The sequence below is a fragment of the Lucilia cuprina genome, chromosome 4 (assembly GCF_022045245.1).
Source record: "Lucilia cuprina isolate Lc7/37 chromosome 4, ASM2204524v1, whole genome shotgun sequence".
Lineage (NCBI taxonomy): Eukaryota > Metazoa > Arthropoda > Insecta > Diptera > Calliphoridae > Lucilia > Lucilia cuprina.
In genome coordinates this window covers 40,605,508-40,626,180 of record NC_060952.1, presented here as the reverse complement: position 1 = coordinate 40,626,180, position 20,673 = coordinate 40,605,508, and the positions used below count along the sequence as shown (strand labels likewise).

Sequence of the window (20,673 nt, the reverse complement as noted above, 5' to 3'; positions counted from 1 at the left end):
TTTACACCAATTGCCACGCCCTTTTTAGTGTATTAAACGTCTGCACCATGCTTTCTCGAATTCTATGAGTCTGTCTAAAAAGTGGAATCAAAGTATGCTGAAAGTTACTATAAAAGCTCCTACTCTTTGATTTCTAAAGTTAAATGTTCCTTATTACGCTCTAATTTTCAATAGTAATAAGTGTATAGATAGCAAATGCCACACCCACATAACAATTTTTTAAATGCTGCAATTATATATTTTGAACCCTTTTTGGACCTAAAGGAAGTGATTTTTTGATAATTGCGAAAAAGGTTTCTCTTAATTATTATTAACTTCTTAACAAAGGTCACAATAAAATGCATTCTATTAGATAGATATAAATGAAATTAATTATTCAAATAATGTTTATAGTAAATGTTTAATTTTATTGTACGTGTTTTATTAAATACATAAATTTAATAAATACATATTTTATATTGTAATTTCCATTTTTTATTCATATATAAAAGTTAAAAAAGACATTGTTTACATACATACATATATTATTAATGATTTTTATATAATTAAAATAATAATTATGAATTAAACTATTGTTTATAATGAAATTTGTGATATTTTGTTAATATTTCTTTCTTCTGTTCGTTTTATTTTAATACTTAATTACAAAATAGTAAAGTATAATTTGTAATAACTAGGTTTAATGTTTGTCGAGAAAAGAAAGATTTTACTTTTGTTTAAGGGACGAAGTTCAACAAATCGCTAGTCTAATAAGAAACTATATTGAGTTGTTATATTTAATAACAAAATTTCGAATTAGACTCGCAAGAGTTGCTACTTTTGGTTTTAATTTAGTTTTCAAGTTTTATAGAAAACATCTGGGAATCTTTGTTTATAGAAGAATGGTTTTAGAATGCTGCTGCTTAAAATAATAAAAAAAAAATAAATTAAAAATAATTGAGTAACTTTAAGATAAACTCCTAAAAGTAGAAAAGTACAAAAGAAAACTCATTTTATAATAAATTAAATAAATAAATTAAAGCAAAAACTAAAAATAAAGATTAGAATTCGAAAAGTCAAGCCTAAGTTAAGGTTAAATTTATATTTTGTCAAATTTATATTTTCAAACTACGTGGACCCATGCGTGGTATACTTCTTGGACCGCTCATCATGGCTTTGGTTGGTTCTTGACGAGCTTGAGTAGGTTCTGCGGGCTCATCAGCTTCAACAGCATCTTCTTCATCGTCACCGAAGAGTAAAGCCGCTAAACTGGTTTCAAATTTCGATTTCGTTCTCTTTGTGGGTTTCACAGTGGTGGAGATCTTGTCGCTCGATTCCAATTTCGTATTTTCTTCAGTGTTCTCATTGTCTGTTGAGGGTTTAGCAGTGGTACTGGTAGTCGATGAAGTCGAAGAGCTTGTTTTAAGTTCATCGGATAATTGTTGTAGTTTCTGGGGAGGTTCCATACGACTGGCCAATGCCAAAGGCATATTGTTTGTTTCATGCTGTTGCAACTGTTCATGTTCCTCTTGTTCATTATCCAGTTTATAGCCTGGAGGATAGATTGGTTTGAAACCACCTTGTAGCTCTGGTTGGAATTTATCCAATTCAAAAGATTTAGTAGCAGATTCTACACCTTCATCGGCCTTGTTATCACCATTGGCAACATCTGATCTATCAATATTGTTCTTTTCGTACAAATCATTGTCCGTGGAAGAAGGCAAAACATTCCAGCCATTTGTGGGAGTACTGGTAACAGAATCTAAACTAACACTTGGATAAAATGGTGCCATGAAGTTCTTTTCGTAATTTTGTGCTCTTAAATCAAAATCGTGGCCATTTAAAGCTTGTTCGGTTTGTGTATCAGGGCGTATTTCTTTAATTACGGGAGTAGCTAAATTAATGTTGGAGTACATGGTGTGTTGTTGTTGCTGTTGATGGGCTGGTCCTTGATGACGACTGGGTTCAGTAGGAGTATAGGCAATAGCTATAGGGGCTTCTGTGGCCGTGCCGTAAGCACCATTTCTGATTTTGGGAGCAATAACTACACCTGGAACTCTAGGAGCCGAATTCAATTCGCTATATGAAGGATCTGGCTTTTCAATGGGATATGGGAAGGAATCTTTGCCTTGTTGAGCCTTGTTTTGTTGTTGCAATGAAAGGGGTTTCTTATTTTTCAACACAGGTTCTTGCTGATGGTCTCTGATTATAGAGAAGGGTGTGTTTTGGTATTCACTACCAGTGGGTGGTTCCATATGAGCTACAGCAGGTAAGGCGTGTTGAGTTTCAGCACCTTCTAAGCTTTCAGACTTTTTACCTCCTTTAATGGGATAAACCACATATAAACCATTTTGATTATCTTGAGCACCATCTTCTGCTTCATCGTTGTCTAGGCTAGGAACTTGAATCTCTCCATCGCCGCTATCATCACTGGGTAGGGATACGGCCTTCTTTTGGGATTGTAACATTTGCAAAGTCACCACTGGTTCTAATTTGGCTTCACTGAATAAGTTGGCATCCTTTGTGGGTGCCACTGGTTGAGGTGGATCGTTGATAACTAAATCTTCCTCTTCAAAGGCGGGCAATTTTTCCAATGCCGGAGCTAGAGCATGCCTTTCAACATTAACAGATTCAGCTGCTCTTAAATTATGAGGCAAAGGTCTTCTAACATGCATGACAGGCCTGTCTAAATATTGTGGGCCAGCGCCTCCATAGGGAGGTAATCTATAGACACGTCTGTTGGCCATTTCATTGGGAGATGGCTGTCCACCTGCTGGATAATCTGCCATTCTTGTTAAAGGATATCTCTTGGGTTGACCTCCCAATGGTTGACGTCTGTGCGAGAATTGGGGATTGCCATTGATAGGTCCTCTTTTAGGTTGTTGTGGTCCAGTAACTCTTATATTGCCGGGTTCCTGATTGAAATTAGCTTGTTGGGGATGTCCATTGGAAATTTTAGCATTAGGACGGAATTGAGGCAGAATATTGGGTAGATGGCGATCAGGATTGGGACGTGTAATGCCGGGAATTGGTTTGCGAGTATATTCATTGTAGGCAAATTGAGGACCTCCATGGGGACGGTTTGGTTTCTGCAATTCATGATCGGAGCTAATGCTGTTAGGTAGTGGAGGTGGCACCATATGCTGTACCGGTGTATTTGGTTCATTAGGAGGAGGGAATGTCTATGGGGAGTTTTTTAAAGATACATTTATTAGTATTTGATATTAGGCATAAATTTTAATTACTCACCAATTTTTGTTGATGTTGACTCATGGTTAAGACTTCATGTTTCTGGATTTGTACACCATCAGTATTGGAGTTGGGAGTATTGTGATAAACTTCATTTTGTTGAGGTTTGCCTTCTTCTTGTTTGGGGAATACGATTTGGTTGGAATTTTGTATTTGTTGCAAGCTTAAAGGTTGAGCATGACCATTTACTTGAGGGCCAGCTGGAGGACCATTGGCAACTGGCAATGAGGGCACTTCAATTGATTGTTCTTCATTAGCAGGAAAACGTATGTTTGTAGAAACCAAAAGCTCTTTAGTATCTTGTTGTGAACCCAAAGTTATAGAGCTATCTCCATTGTCCTGAGGCCTAACCGACTGCACTGAACCAATGGGATTAGATGACGGTAAAGGTTGGTTTTGAAGGGGTGGTGGGGTAAGTGTTAAAGGTTTTTGGTGAGCGGGCTTATTGGGTTTATTTCTAATGTTGCCAATCAAAGGTAATTGCTGATATGGAGATGGAGGAGCAGGAGGTAATTCTTGATAGTTGTTACCGGGTGGCAAAGGTCTTTGTAACTCAGGTCTTTTAGGTTGTTCCGGATTAGAAGCAAAATTACCGTTTTGGTGGAAATTGGAAATGGGACTTTGACTTGGCATTTCTTGATAAGGTGTAGGAGCACTGGGCACAGGTTGCCTATTAATGCCGCTTATATCTTCACTAATAACAGTACCATACTGAACGGGATGATCTTTGGAGAATAAGGGTTCTTTTTCAACGGAACCAAAAGCATTTTGACCCACCTGTTGTTGGCTGCCCAAGACAAAGGAAGCAGAGTTCTGTCCAGGTGATATAACAACATTGTTGATGGCACCAGGAGCTGGTCTGTATTGCATAATGTTTGGTTGCTGTACTTGGTATGAAACATATTCATTGCTGAAATTTTCCTGGCTGCCGGAAATGACAGAGGGTTGTTGTGATGGTTGTTGTTGTTGGGGTGGTTGTAGTGACTGCATGTTTTGCTGCTGGTGGGGATTTAGAGGAATAGCAGTAGTTCCAATGGTAGGTTTGTTGGCTTGTGGTTGTATGGGTCCCTCATTATTGTGCATGGCAAATGGTGAGGGCTTAGAGGGATCTAAGGGTTCCATTAAATTGCCCTGAGCATCTAGTCCTTGATGCATGGGATTATTGGCTGCCACAGCTGACTCTTCCTCAGCTAAACTATTGAAAATATCTGCCAAAGTCATGGATGGTTTCTGTTCAATTTTGTTTTCGGTATTCTTTTGATCCAAGGTATGGTAAACATCGGCTGGTTCCAAATTAGGTATGCGGGTACTGCTGGGGAAAGGACTGAATGGTGGGGGTGCCGATGGATCTTCTGTAAAGACCACAGGTTGTAAGGTAGAAGGATAAGTATTCTTAGTAGTTGAAGGTAGTGTGGGGTGTTGAGTACTTAATGTAGAGCTTGTAGTTGGTCTCGGCATTGCAGTGGTATTGGAAGGTCTTTGTTCTGGGTAACGCATAGATGTTGAAGTAGTTTGGGGTGGTGTGGGTGTATACTTTTTACTGGGCACAAACTTCTTGCGAGTTGTAGACGTTTTAGGAGCAACGGTTGTGGTTGTTTGAGTAGGTTTACGAGTAGATGTTGTGTACTTTTGGGAACTGCTGCTCGATTGTACCGATATTGAAGTTGCTACTAGTGGAGTTTTCGTAGTCGTTGTAGTTGAAGTACTAGTTGTGCTTGTGGTAGTTGAGGTGGTGCTTGAAGTGGAAGTAGTAGATGTCGATGAAGAGGTGGAACTGGAAGTTGAAGCTGTTGTTGGTTGCTTAGTTGTTGTGGTCGATGTTGTGGAAGTAGTGGTACTAGAAGTACTAGTTAATGCTGGTGTCGTAGGTGCCACTGGTGTCAATTTAGTAGTGGGCACTGTGTAATAATTAGCCGTATGATAATTAGGAGCCGATGTAGCTTGCACAACCTGTGTGGGCTTTTTATTTGTAATGTAGTTTTTATTACTGCCCTGATATTTAAGGTTCGCATAGGAACTCGAAACCAAGGGGTAAACAAATTTCGATGTTGAATACTTCACCGGCAAATTCAGAAAATCATGTATGTTGGGCGATGAAGATGTTATGATGGCCTTCTCATTTGGATCGATAACTTCATTGACGGTTGAATCTATACCAGCAGGTTTTTTGATATTAAAATCTAATTGGCCCGACACAGGATCTTTACTAGCGTAATACGGTTTACCATTGTTGAAAATTTGATTGGGTAACACATAGCTAGTGGATATTACTTCTTCCTCCTCCGAAGATCCATCGGCATCACGAGCTTCCAAAGGAAGCTGTGCAGAGGAGAGTACCGCAGCAGTACAGCATAAACACAAAGTAAAGGCTATGGATAGCCTTAGTACAAATTTAAACATATTGTTAGAGTGTCTAGAAATAAAGAAGATATGAAAAATATTAAAATGAATTTAATCTAATTAATATTCCTACTAATTGTAATTGAATAAGTTACATTAAGAAATTTCACTTTTTGTAAATTTACTGCTCTAACCAGTGGCCATTTCTTTGAACACTCATTAGGCAACATTTGAAAAACAAGTGGAATTGTTAGTTAAAAGAAATAAAAACAAAATCATACACGCAAAAACTAGCCATTATCAAGTGTGGAAATACACTCCCATATACTAATGAATAGTTAATGTTGAGTTAATTATAATTAAAAAATATATATTATTTTTTAAAAACATAAAATGAAATTCTAAGATTTAAAAATATGAATTCCTAATGCAGAAATATCTTAACATTGTTTTTTTTCTCATGAATTGTGAATTTCATCATAATGCAATGTGACAAATTATGCTTTCATTCGCTTAAAGTTATAATTTTCCAACTAAAACTGAAATTAAAGAAGATATCGAAACAATACACTTGTTATATTTGTTATGTTGAATGTATAGTGAAAAGTAAACTGTTTCGCAGTATTTGTTTTTCTGAAAAAAATAGCAGAGTTTGTGACCATTTCCAACTTATCATGTCGTAAGTTTTTATATCGATTGAAATTAATTTTGGAATGGTCCCAGATTTGGTCGGACTAGATCTTGTATATCAGATTGTAGATTAAAAATTCTGCTGTCGGAAAAAATCGCAAGAAACTGAAATTTTTGGCGACTGTGAGACGTTGTAAAATTAAATATTCTCGAATAACCAAATTTTAAATGGAAGTGTCAAGATGTCAAATGAGAATCATCTACACGAGGAAACCAGTTTACTGTAGGTTGGTCAATTGGTGCAGTTTTATCACATTGCCTCCTTGACATTAATATTTTCTCGAAACGTTACATATACTGAATTGTCCCATTAGGTCTACAAATCAATGCTCTATAGACTTATGGTTAAGACCCATTAAGCCCTGGTAACTTCACCTCCGGTTATAGCGTAACCGAAAGTTATTCTGCCGATTAACATATTTTTTGTATGAAAACTGTTAATTTAACCTTTAGATAAAAAATAACCAGACATTGTGATAATGGGGGTAAGTCACAGGTTTTCCAGCGCATCCTTCCACATACAGGCATTAAAACAAATAGTTGTGTTTTATTTTTATACCCTACACCACTTTTGTGGGGAAGGTATATTGGGTTTGTGCTGATGTTTGTAACGCACATTGGTATCGATCGGATCGGAATCGTTTTCTGATACGATGTAGCTATCTTCGTAATCAAACTGAAGGTCGAAATTTTGAAGATAATTTAATGAAATTTGGTACATGATTTTCTATTGCCCCAGGGACGAAGCCTCTTGAGAATGGTTAAAATCGGTCCATTATTTCACTTAGCTCCCATACAACTGCACCCCCGAATACGGCTTGTAAACGTTGTAATCAAACTACGGGTTGCAATTTTGGAGATGATTCAATGAAATTTGGCACATGATCTTCTAAGGGTCTGAATGCAAATCCTTTTGAAAATGATTATCATTGGTTCATTAATTCGCCTAGCCCCATACAACTTAACCTAACTTAAAAGCCAAATAGGGCTTTTAAGTTCATAATTATTCATACTCATACTAGCTCTGATGAACCTCATGAACTTTATAATTATAACCCCTTATTAGGCGCTAGCGTCTATAAAAAGCCTCCGTCAAAGATTGACTTAAATGTCCACATTTTTTTCAGTAATAAATGGCTTAAGTTTATTTGAGTCCAGGTACAATTCAACTTAAATTATTTTTTTTTTTTTGTAACTGGTGTAGGGTATTATATGGTCTTCCTAGTCCGACTATAATTTCTTACTTGTTTATTCTATATTTATCGGCTGCTATCACCAAACTAACATCCAGATCAGAAGATTATGATCTTACAAAATGTGGACATGGCGCCAACAGAGATTAATATTTGTATCTTCCGAAAGCCTTTAGCTGATAAATTTCAATATAAGACCATATTCCACTGTAGAGGAGCGATAGCAGTATATTCTTCCTGAGCTAAAATCTGCAACAAAATAGTAGACGGCCACTCGGGAATAAGAACATACGGAGATGATAGTAAAACGTTGAAGTAATTTATTTATCATTACTTTCGAGGAAATTAGATCAAAATATCTGAGGAGTAATATATATTTCAGATATTACCTACATTCCTCAGGAACACTACTATAATTAGAAAATTGTAAGGAACTGTCTCCATGAAACTTAGTTTTTTAAGATTGGACTATATATCTTCTTACAAATAAAAAGGCCTATGAGTATTTTTTCGAAATAGAATTATTATTATGAAATTTGTATTGGAAATGGTGTTGTATCCATTCAACATATGGTTTTGTTATGTTTTAATTTTGTTTTCATTTTTATCTACAACTATTATGACTGCATTAAGACTTATCATCTATATGAGAAGAAAACTAAAAGTGTTATAAAAAATAACTCGTATGGTCAAGACAAGGTAGTGGACTGACTGACTGCAGCGATTTTATTGTCTTACAATCATTACAAATACATTTAAAGAAGAGCGATGATGATGATGATGATCAACAATTGTAAATATAAGCAGTTTAGTCAGCTTTCCTTTATTATTCAATCAATGTTTTTTATTTCGTTTTTTCATTCATTTATTTATTTTTATTATTGTTTACTATATTTTGTGTATATAGTAGATTAAAATCAAAACATAGTAAATAATAATAAATACAAAAAAATTTAATGTATTAATTTTCTATGTAATTTATGTTTAATTTTATTGCTGCTTCTTAAAATCTCTTTTACACATCAATTTGAGTTAATAATACTTGTAATTAATAATTAAACTTGGTTTAATTTTGAATTTCGTTAAAATCTTCATTAAAAATCTGATAAAACTTATATAATATTTATTTTATAAAAATTTAAATTTATTCAATTTTAAATTGAGACTTTCTATCATTTGTTTAAATACATGTTTAGCTTCGGGTTATCTTAAAGTCAGGAATCGAAAATAATATAATTAGTTTTGGTTTCAGTTTGCAAATTTATCCATAAAATTAGCCGTTGTTTAATAACATTAATATAAATAACAATTAGTTATATTATAAACCATTAAGTTTTTAAAATGTTAACATTTCAGGTGGTCATATTACAAGAGTTCAAAAATTTGATTCTTGTAAAATAATAATTTTCAAAGTTAAAGTTTAGATGCATAAATAATAATGACAGTCTGTCAAAATTTCATGTGCTAAAATTTTGTGCCGCGTCTCTTATTGCTAGTTCACCTTTTTATTTTTCCAAAATGTTAACATGTCAAAGTGGTTCGAGCAAAATTTGAGGATTCTTGTTATAACTTCTCAGATATGCCATGTTTTTCATTTAAATCTCGTGATAGGACTTGAACCAATAAGAGTTTATAATAGAAGACTCATTGTTACAAATTTTGTTTTTCATATGGAACTTAAAAATATGGCTAAGAATAAGCCAAATTTTACAATGTCTAAACTCAAAGACTTAATCTTAATTATTGATCTGTTTCGACTTTCTGATGACATAACAGATTTTATAAATAAACATATTATAAAGCCGTTTTTTTCAAACTTTATGACATTATATCTCGAATATCTACTGTGATAGATAAGGTCAACTTCGAATTCGATGCTGCTCAATCATTTATAAAAATATCCATCCTTTTATATAATGTTTCAACCCTATAAATTATATATGTTGAAATCAATTTTCGGTCCGTAAATAAGGAGGCGACGCTTAAAACCAAAGGCTCAATTTTTAAGTCGAATTGGCTACGTCATCAATTTACAACAACACTTTGGAAGGCTATGTACAATTATCGAACGAGCCCTAACGCATACCAGACACAGAATATGTCGGAAGCTTTAAATCGCCGAATACAAATAGAACATCTGGTTAAGCGGAACAATCGAGCAAATACAGTAGGAATTCATTGCAATACGTAAGGTGAGACACAAATAGGATTGTAAGAATGCTTTCACTGAATACTTTCCCAGAGGTTTACATCATATGAGTACTAGGTCACTCGGGAGTATTTGACAACAAAAGGGCTAATGTATTAGATTTAAATGGAAGGGAGCTAGAAGTAGTTTTACATTCCCAAAAGTTTATAGTACATCATATGAGTACTAGGTCACTCGGGAGTATTCGGCAAAAAAGGGTAATTTTTTTAGCTTTGAAGGGACGGGACGGGACGCATCAGCTTTAGGCTGATGAACGCAAAGCCATTTCCCCATTAAAAATATGGATGAGAGAATACCATAAGGCATCTAGGAATAATGAAATGGTGTGTAGAACCACAATGATCCTATGGGGTGAAACTGGTGAGAGTAAGAAAAGAAATCTCCGCAAAATGGCCAATTTTGAGGTTATTACGTTATGACACAAAGAGCAGGTGGAAAGGACATGTCAAGTCTACAGCACTTTCTTATTCACTGTAAGGCATTAGTCCTACCGTTTTCCTACCGACATTTGAAAGGAAAGGGAGCTCGAGGCACTTAACCTGACAAACACAAAATTATTCGACAAAAGCTGAACTAAAAATATGGGTGGGAGAATCCCATAAGGCCCCTTGGATGGCCTTATGGCAAAATTTGACTTGCGGACCGGACAGTGAAACTCTGGAGCACTTTCTTTGCCACTGTCAGGCATTCATTGAAATTATATTCAAGTATCTTGAAAGTGATGTTATTCCGGAAATAACATTTCTGACTAACACTGATTGGAAGATTCTTAGGAATTACCTTCAGGAAACTGAGTTTTTTAAAACTGAGTTTAATAAGGAGCGCACAACAGGCCCGATTGTGGTTTGGTGAATTTCTTCAGATTTGATGTAGTATACATCCTCCTATCAAACTAACCTAACTTAAGGCATTAGTCTGAGTTAGATCCAAGTATCTTGGGAGTGATATTATCCGGAATTAATATTTCTTACGAAAACTGATTTAATAGTACTTAGGAATTGCGTCGAGTAAACTAAGTTTCGGAATATTGAAAGATAATACATTCAGTGAAAAATTTTTATTTATTTTTTCTTTTATGAAAAGAAGCGTATATCAAATCTTCGGATTTGATATAGTATACATCCTCCTATCAACCGAACCTTATTAATTTTTTAAGATTACTGGACCTAAGCTTTTTAAAAACAACAAATTTAGATTAGATTTTTAAATTATTAAAGCTTTAACTGACCCATGGTCCTATTTAGGGCCAATCTTTGGTTAAAGGATTAGGGATTAACATCAGAATCAATTTATTTTTAGATTAACTAAGGACTAATCTAAAAAATTTTAAATGTTCATATATACATATTTTTAAAACTGACCTCGTAGAATCTATTTAAATGGTAAAAAATATAACAAAAAATTTAAGATATTGAGAACATGTTAAATTTAAACTTATACTTACATAAGCACAAATTATAACAATGTTACTCGAATAGAAAAGAAAGCTTTTTGGAGAAATTCAACATTACAAGTGAGTGAGTTTAAAAATAAACAGTAAAATTTAAACAAGTCAAAAACCTTTAAACATAAAGATCTAAGACAAGTGATCGAGTGATAGAGAGAGAAATATAAAAAAATTCAATAAAAGGTCACATGCTTTGTATTAATAGTTCATACATATTTAACAAACAACTGTTTACAATCAATCATGAATTAGCCTTAAAGTTAAAAAAAATAGCAACAAAAAACATGAACGTTTTCAAAACAAATATTTATTTCTCTTTTTTTTTCTAATAAATGATGAAAGTGAAAAAAATCTAAAGTCAAAGATTAAATAAAAACAGCCTTTATGCGGTAGGATTAAACGAAAACAATAAATGAAAATTTTAAATTTTGAAATATCAGAAAACAAAAAAAATTAGCCAATGATTGATTGACATGAACAGTAGCAAAGAAAAGCCAAAGAAACATGCAAAAAAAAAAGTTAGAAAATTTTAAAGAAAAACAATTCAAAAGATTGACATTGAAAATATGTTACTTTTCAAATTGAAATGATTTGAAATGATCTTGACAACTTGAACATGTATAATAAAATAAAAATACAAACTACTTATTTCAAAACAACACTAAACAAATGAAATTTTTCCAAGAGCTATTTAAGATGCATCTTAAGTAAGTGTTTTACAGCTTAAACAAAATTTAAATAATTTCATTTATTTATACATTCATGTTAGGCATTCGGCTATTGTTTGGAATTGTTTTTTTTTTTTATTTAATAAGAAACAGCACATGCATGTTACCATTATGCAGGAAATGTTTAAATATTTACTTTTATTTTCTTTGAAAAGATAAGAAAAAAAAAAAACGTTAAATATTTTGTTAATGCGTAATGCTTACCAAGTGTTGAGTTTGTCTGTCTGTCTGTCTGTTACATCTAAAGTTGCATGTGATTGATGATAATGAAAGTGAATATTTGATTTGAAAGTAAATGTAACTTTCGTAGTTTTTGTTGTTGTTATTGTAGTTTAGAGTTTGATATATGAATGTTTAAGTTTTTTATTGTTATTGTTGTTGATTTTTTGGTGCGTTTTTCTATTGTGATGTTGCAACAATTGCTAATTGTTTCAGGTGTTTACATATTAGCCATGAAATTGTTGTTATTTGAGTTTTGGTTTTAAGATGACTAGTGTTGAAAGCACACACACTCAGGTATGTCTTTGATCATAGCAATGATCATTTTTGTGTACATGCATACATTTTTTTGTTTATCAATTTGAAAGCTTCTTCCTGTCGTTTAACATTTTAATGCGTTTTATATTGTAAAAGATTTAAAGCTATTTTTAACATTTTATTTCTTGCGTTTTGATTGAATATTTGAGGATATAAATAAAATTGTATGCTTAAAATACTATTTTATAATTTTTAAAGTTAAGTTTTTGAGTAAACTTGGTATGTATAATGTCCAGTTTACAATAGTATAACACATACAAAATTGTATACTTTTACAACTAAAATTGCGACCTGTCGTTTGAATAAAAAAGATTACATCTATCCCTTTCAGTACATGTAGGACCTAAATGTACTTATATGGGGGTGAAAACATCAGCAATAATGGTTTTTATAATTGTTAGGGTCATTATACTAATGAACAGTAAAACAATTAAAAAACTCTCAAACACTTATTAGATATGTATTGAAAAACAAAAGACTCAAGCAACAAACTTTAAAAATGCAATAACACTTGAACTTAAATAATAAACATTAGAATACTTTTCCTTTCAATATTATTACATGCAACATCAATTGCAACAATACCTTCTAAGATAAATATTTCTATTATTTAAAAACTTTAACTTCTTTATAAGTCACTTAGCGTTTGTTTATTTATTTCTATTCATATAAATACATATTTATATATTTATATTTTTTATTTAAACATTTTATTACGTGTTAAACTTAAAAAGAATTTTTCAACGAAAGTGCGTTTAAAACACTTGTCGCTTTTTGTTACCTTATGCGGTTTTAAGTCATGTCTTTGTATTTTCCATAGCATTTCGTTTTTAAAGACATTTCATTGCAATTTGCTGTCTATGGTTAAACATAAAGTGCGGCTTTGTAAGACATCATTGATGATGATAATAAAACAACAAATATTGAAAAACAACATTTGTCACTTTTAAGCCTTAACGAGAAAGATAGCCTTGAAGAGTGTACAAGTATATAATATTTCTTACTTAGTTTATGGAATGTAGGAGTCCAACTTTCATTTTATATGGTGACTAAAATTAAAAAAAAAAATGAAACTGAACAGCCAAACCAAAAGATATCAACACTACAAGATCAACTTAGGATTATTGTGGCCTTTATTTTTAATGTGAATTTTGTATAAACCTATTGAAACTTCTTCTTAAGCACCCTATTTATCAAGAAATTTAGCTGGATTAGGGTTTAGTTTTGTTGACTATCAAAAATCCAAAAATAGATATTTCCTTCGTAGGAGTTCCGTTTAATCAGAATTAGACCAACTCCAACGTACGCTTTTATAATCCAGTGGACTTCATTGGACTAAAACCACAAAAAAACGTCACTGCAGAAGGTGTGTAGGGATAAAACGGGTGAAAGAATTTCAAAAAGCTTTGAGGTTAGTATGCGCCCATTACCTTGAGTCATGTCGGAACTATATACATTAGAAGTCATTTCTTGTAGAACCATATAATTTGGTATTATGTGAGTTGCTGAAGGAACTTTGGGTTATCGAAGTGACTGTTGTTAAAACATAAATAACAGGAAGAGAATCTGCACACACAGTGGAGTGGTTGTGGGACTAAGTGTTGGGAAAATTCTTTTTTATTTCCTGTGGAGCCGCGCCTGACTGTAAGTAAGAGCGACGTCTTGTTTGTAGATGGAGGTCCTTCATCATATACGTCATTAAGTGTGTTTGTCAATCGAGGATTACTTCAGAAATAATCTAAATGACAAGAAGCTAGGGGACTGCAGTTGTCACAATTTCGTCTCTAGCTAACTACCGTGGTATTGATAAAGTGCTTTACGTGAATAACAGTTGTCATGAGACAAACTGAATCGAACACCTACAAAGGAAAACCTTACATGTCGCACAAACACATTACTGTAATGCCAATATTTTAACCAAGCAACCCCTACTTGCAAGTTTATGTTTAAACCACAGCCACGTGGATCCCAAAGTAACCTCAACTAACTGACCAAACTCAATCTAACACCCACAAGGGAAAACCTTTTTGCAGGCCAACCACACTACTTCAATGAACTGTGTTGTTTTGGCAACAGTACCTTATGGACGTAACAGGTGGTTTGAATCAATATTTAATAAACATACTAATTTCAGTGTCCACAAGGACCTACTGTTAAAAGAATGTAAGTAGCAGCACAGAAACTAGGAGCGGTAACAGAAACATATCCCGAAAATTTATTTTACCGCTTATCAAGACCCCTACCTGCGGATTTATGTTTAAACCACAGGCAGTACGTGGATTCCAAAGTAACCTCAACTAATTGACCAGCCAATACATAGTCCTGCGGGCAATTGCCCTCATGGACTAGTTAAGGAGGGAAATGTTATTAGTTTATAGTCCCGGCAGACTTAGAGTACTAGTAGCATCTTTTTACCGCGTGATTGCAATACACAAAGATGTGGGTCTTACATCAAGAAAACATGTCCCGGGAGGGACTTAAGTAAAGCTCTCAAAATTCAGGATATATCAAATTATATTAACGGATCCAAACGAGTGTATAAAATTTGTTAAATCTGCTAGTGAATTACTATAGTTGTAATGAAAATTAGAAAAATCTTAGAGATCGATGATGTTTGGAAAGTTCTATAGAATTACGTTCAGGAAACTGAGTTTCTGAATATTGGAATATAATTTCCATTATATTTGGCTATATAGCGGTTTTTCGCCAAAAGTATCAAATATAATGGAACCCCCAATAGAACCAATAGCATCGTAGTTATTCCTTTTGATCTAATCTTTCAACCTAACCTATACTATCCTAGAAGACAGAATTTATTGTGGAGTTTCTTTATTTAGAAAAAAAAGCAGACTTTTTAATATATCAATGTACCGATCAACAAATTCGCCAATCCCAATCTTTTATATCTGAAGTTTTCCTATTTGTATTATTTGTAATATCTTTTCCATCATTTTTAACATCATGCATGTCTGACTATAAGTCTGTTAAGTCTCTCTAACACTAATATGCAGTAGTAATTACTATTCACCTGATTTTCTTGGTAATTTTTCTTACGGACTAATATCGAGAAGAAAAAAAATAAAAATAACAAAACAACAAATGCAATAACATCATCATTATCGTTTCTCAACTTTGTCATTATCATTAAAATAAAGTAAAGTAAGTGTGCAAGTGTGATGGCTTAATGTTGTCGTTACTATTGCTGGCGATTAGTTGAAAATGAAAAGCGATAAATGTAAGAGAGAAAAATGTAAAAAAACAATAATAAAACTCAATTGAAAATAAATTATAAAATCATTATAATTACTCAAAATTGATCAGTTTACGTTGATTTGGTTTTTAATTATAATATGTTTGTTTTTGTTAGTTTGGTTGTATTTAAAGAGGAACAGAAAATGTCATAAAAATGAAAGTTTTATTTTTATTAGATAGACGTGAGCATTTCATTTAATTGCTTTATTTAAATTAATTTTTTTACCGAAATATTTTAAGAAGATTTGATTTAAATAAATATTTGCACAACTTTTTCATAATTGAATTTAAATAAAGTTTTTAAAATTTTAAAAAATATTTTTGTATAAGTTTGCATGTATAATGAGCATAACTTTGTTTCTTATCTTTTAGTTCCAGATAGAAATTAATCACATAATTATAGTTTTGCATAAATTTATTTAGAAAATGTCTTAAATTTTATATTCCAACAATCCATATGTTTCTATGATTTATAATTAAGAATTAATTACATCATTACGTGTTTCCTCATTAAAATATTTCAAAAAAATGAAAGTTATAAAAATGCCTCTAGAGAGTGTATAAAACAAAGAAATGATTAATAAATATATTTATTATTATCGTTAAACAATAAAATTCCATAGAAAAAACTGGTAACAGGAAAAGTGATGTATAAAATATTTATAAAAAAATTTATAAGAAAATCAAAAGGAAATAGGAAGAAAATTAACACTTTTTTTTAAACTTCAATAAAATAAGATAATTTCTTACCAGTTGTGCTCTCTAAAACAATTTTATACTTTTTTTCTTAACGCTTCAGATCTGTAAAATAAATTAAGAAAAAACAAGAGTTGATTAGTTTAAACAAATTCAAATCATGTACAAAAACATTTTAGCAAATAAATTACTTTCACAGTATGAAAAAAAAACGAACTAAAACTGCAAAATAATTTATGTATAAGAAAATATATGTATGAAATTTAAAAATCTAACAAGAAAACACAAAAATATGTTGTTCTCAAACAAAATTTCTCTAGCAATTAAATCCACATTGCTGGATATTTAATTTAATAGTTAAAAAAACATAACTAAAACACTTATTCGCTTAGCTGCTGTAGTTAAAATGTCATAAAATATATCATAAATAATAATAAACCTGTTAAAAATATACTAGATTGATATTGAGTGAATACTTTATGTCTGGACAAAGTGATATTTATCTCCTTAACATATGGTGGACAGCATTATGCACATTCTTTTTTTTAACATTTAAGCAAGTTTACATATGCTACTGACTGGTTGGGTATTGATGATACTGGTGCTTCTTGTTTTTTTTTATCTGCAGCATGATGCCATTATCTGATTTTTTTATCTTTATAGACATTATTATTGTTAATAATTTGTAGTTTACATTGGAGTTTTCATGTACCCTATATCAGATTTTATAATATATTTACTTCAAGACCCCAGACTTAAAGTAAATTAAGTCTTTTTGTCTTCTTTTGATGACCTTAAAGAGATTCGAAAATGGTCTTAATAAACGTCTGCTTAAAAATTTATTATATAAAAAAAATAATAACAAGGTATATAGCAATCATAAATTGATCGTCCCGATGTTTGATTTATGATAGTTTTCAAAATAGTTTTGTGATCATATCGCAAACAGTTGGAAGATATAAAATAGTTTCTTATGTAATTGTTTTTATTTGTAACGAAACAATTAGAATTGCACTCAAAAATGCCTTGAAAAATATTTGAAATGATTCTAAACTGATTAAAAAAGGGGCTCACAAAAGACTCGTTTAGAAGAGTGATTCCAATTCATTTTATTCTTTAACTCGCTAATAATTAGTCAGTTTGATCACTAATTAATTTTATTAACTTATTTTAGGTCATACCAATTTTCTTTGTCAACTCTTCTAAACGAGTCTTTTGTTTTGTTTATTTTGTAATTTATGTATGACACTCAGGCGAAAGATCAAATTACTCAGAAAAGGTTAAAAAATATGACTAAAACATGATTCGAAAATAACTCTAAAAAATTAACATTTCGACTTAGAAATGTCTCCAAATAGATACACAAATGGGTAGGAATTGATTAGAAAGGGAGTCCATAAAAGAGTAGCGGATAGGGTACACCTTTCTCCCGACAAATGTTTCATTTATGATCAGAAAATGAGCACATATCTTTTAAATATGACATTGTGTTCTCCGGTAGGTTAGACCGGAGGTGGTGGGTTCGATTCCCACCTGAAACACTGGTTAAGAAGCGCACAACAGGACCGATAGAGGCCAAACTAACTAACAGTCATAAATGACTCAAATGCGATAAAAATTTCAAAAAGTACTAGCTGGGACACTCTGATTGTTTTACACGTCCTTTTGACCACCATAGAAAGACTCCCTTTAATATTGTCAAAGGTTTAACATGATATACACTAAATAGTATTTAGTAAATACCACTGAATGAACATATATGTATATCAAAACCAGTACTAATATTAGATTCTTTTGATTAGCTGGAGCTTAATAAATGCCATAAAATATGTCTATTGTAATCGATAAACTCCAAAAATATCGCGATAATGATTTTTATTTTAAAGTTCAGTTTCGAAGCCATCCTATATAAAGTACGATACTGAGTAAATACATTGGATCCAATTATCTTGACTTTTTAATGGTCAATATTAAGCACAAATGACATTACCCAGCAACAGCTAATTAGCGAAATATTGATTTAACTAATAAGGAGTGAGATCGAAAAATTCTTAACATACATGTATGTTTATAAAAAAGAAACCACTAAACTTACAGCTTTATTTTTTTTTTATTTGATTCAAATTATTATTACAATTTACAAAAAAAATATTTTTATAGTTTTAATCACTTGTGATGAAATTTTGAACCCTTTTCGGAAACCCTTCCATTAACGTTTTTATAGTGCTTTCTGTCACTTTGCTCGAACATGTAGTCCATCTCCGTTTAAAATCTACCACACTTTTGGACACCTTTTTTGTACTCTTCAATTCTCTTTTAACAAGAGCCCAATATCTCTCCACTGGCCTTAGCTCCGGGTAGTTTGGAGGATTTGCCTCTCTTGGTACAAATACCACATTATTGTTCTTGTACCACTCAGGGGCTTGTTTACCATAGTGACAGGATGCCAAGTCAGACCAAAAATAAGTGGACACATTATGGAGTCTTATGAATGGAAGCAGCCTTTTTTGTAAACATTCCTTGATGTAAATTTCGGTATTTATAGAGCCCGTTGTAACAAATGATTGGCTTCTTTTGCCGCAACTGCCTATTGCTTGCCATACCAAGAACTTTCTGGGAAATTTTGTCTGCTTTTGGGTCCTAAACTTTTCTTCAACATTCCCTCGAGCATCAGCAACATAAAACTTTTGACCTGGAAGTTGCGAAAAATCTGCCAGAACATACGTTTCGTCATCCATTATGCAGCAAGAATATTTTTTTTTATAAAACTTGACTTCAATTTCCGTGCTCTGTTTTTGGCCTCTAAATTTTTAGCAGCGTTCCTGTCAAGAACTTTTTGAGCCTTGTATGTTTTTAAACCTGCATTAGCTTTAACTTTTCGTACCAAATAGTCCGAGCACTGAGCTAACCGAGCTGCTTTCCTACCGGATGTGTTGGGAGCTCTTTTGAAAATGCGTTCTATTTTTTTGGCTTTAGAAACATCATGTGGACCATTCCTTCTACCTGAACCAGGTTTTCTATCAACTGACAAGTTCTCCCGGTACTGTTTAATAACATTGGAAACAGTTTGACGCAGACCTTTGTATGCTTGGCCAACTTTTTGTAAGACCATGTTGGGTTTAGTTGAAAATATTTAATAATTTCAGTACGCACTTTTTTCTGGTCACTCATTTTAATCAGATTAACAAAAAATTAATATAATTGACATTACACATAATAACTGATATGTTTTTCAAAGGTAACTTGATCAAAAAAAAAAATCAAATAATACTTTGGTTAAAAAATGTAATGATAAACGTGTGTTAAGAATTTTTCGATCTCACTCCTTAATTGCGACAATTAGAAATCACCTTATGAATTGTAGAACATCTACAAGTTCATGTGAAGATCATCTCACAAAACTTTTTGTTTCTAAGAATTTAAGTAATTTAAAAGCGAAAACACTTATTTAAAAGTTAAAAATTTTTGCAGCAGAAAAAAGATTCTTTTTATTCTAGTCTTTTACTATGGCTGCCATGTAATGTTTAAATTTGTTATTGCTTATTTGAAACAGTAGTCAATTACAAAAACTACAAGTAAATTTGTTATACTTAAGTTATACTTTTTTGTAGTTGCACAGAACACGCATTTACTGCAAAAACATAATATAGAGGGAGGCTGAAGAAGAGAGAAAAACTTTATTCAATTCATTCGCTTAACACACGTTTATTAGTTACTGTTTCTTTTTATCTTTCTTTTCATTTTATTTATTTATAAATATGTTTTTTGCTTTAAACAAGTTTTCCTAAATTGTGACCCAATTGCCTAGTTTGTTACTTCTTATAGTATCATTTCATTTTATTTACATGCCACCATAACCACTATAACAACAGCAAAACTAAACAAAAACCTTGCCTTACAAATACCAATACATGCGAATCAAAACCACAGAGCACTTGTTGTTATTTCTTAGATACTATTCCATGGAACCAACCATAGGCCTTGTGACACATTATCAGGGAAAAGAAAAAAGAGTTAAATAAAAAATACACCACCAACAACAAACAACAGCTGCAAACATTCAAATATGCAAGTATGCATTGTAAAAGTACGATGTGTTGCTGCAAATATGTATAAGTTGTCAGTCAATACATTTTTGTTATAAACTACATGTTGCTAGTACTTTGTTAGCAACTTGTATTGTTTGTCTGTTGCTAGCTCTTCTTGCATTCAGACACACAATTGGCGCCTATATTGTATCTACATACGAGTAGATAGATACGTTGTAAATACTTTCAGATACATTTAATGAATGTTTGTATGTATCTACGAGTATGTGCTGTAGATGAGTTATTAGGTGATATGCCTTAGTAA

The 20,673-nt window shown here is 32.2% G+C and overlaps 1 protein-coding gene across 1 annotated transcript; it reads right to left on the bottom strand.

Moving 5' to 3' along the window:
- Positions 1-569: 569 nt before the first annotated feature.
- Positions 570-16,430, bottom strand: LOC111691004. The gene is made up of 3 exons (XM_046948911.1): positions 16,375-16,430; positions 3,229-5,641; positions 570-3,161 (listed from the first exon to the last, which is right to left on the bottom strand). Exons 2-3 carry the CDS (start codon positions 5,626-5,628, stop codon positions 1,095-1,097), a joined length of 4,467 nt encoding a protein of 1,488 aa, XP_046804867.1. The 5' UTR covers positions 5,629-5,641; positions 16,375-16,430; the 3' UTR covers positions 570-1,094.
- Between the last annotated feature and the right edge of the window lie 4,243 nt (positions 16,431-20,673).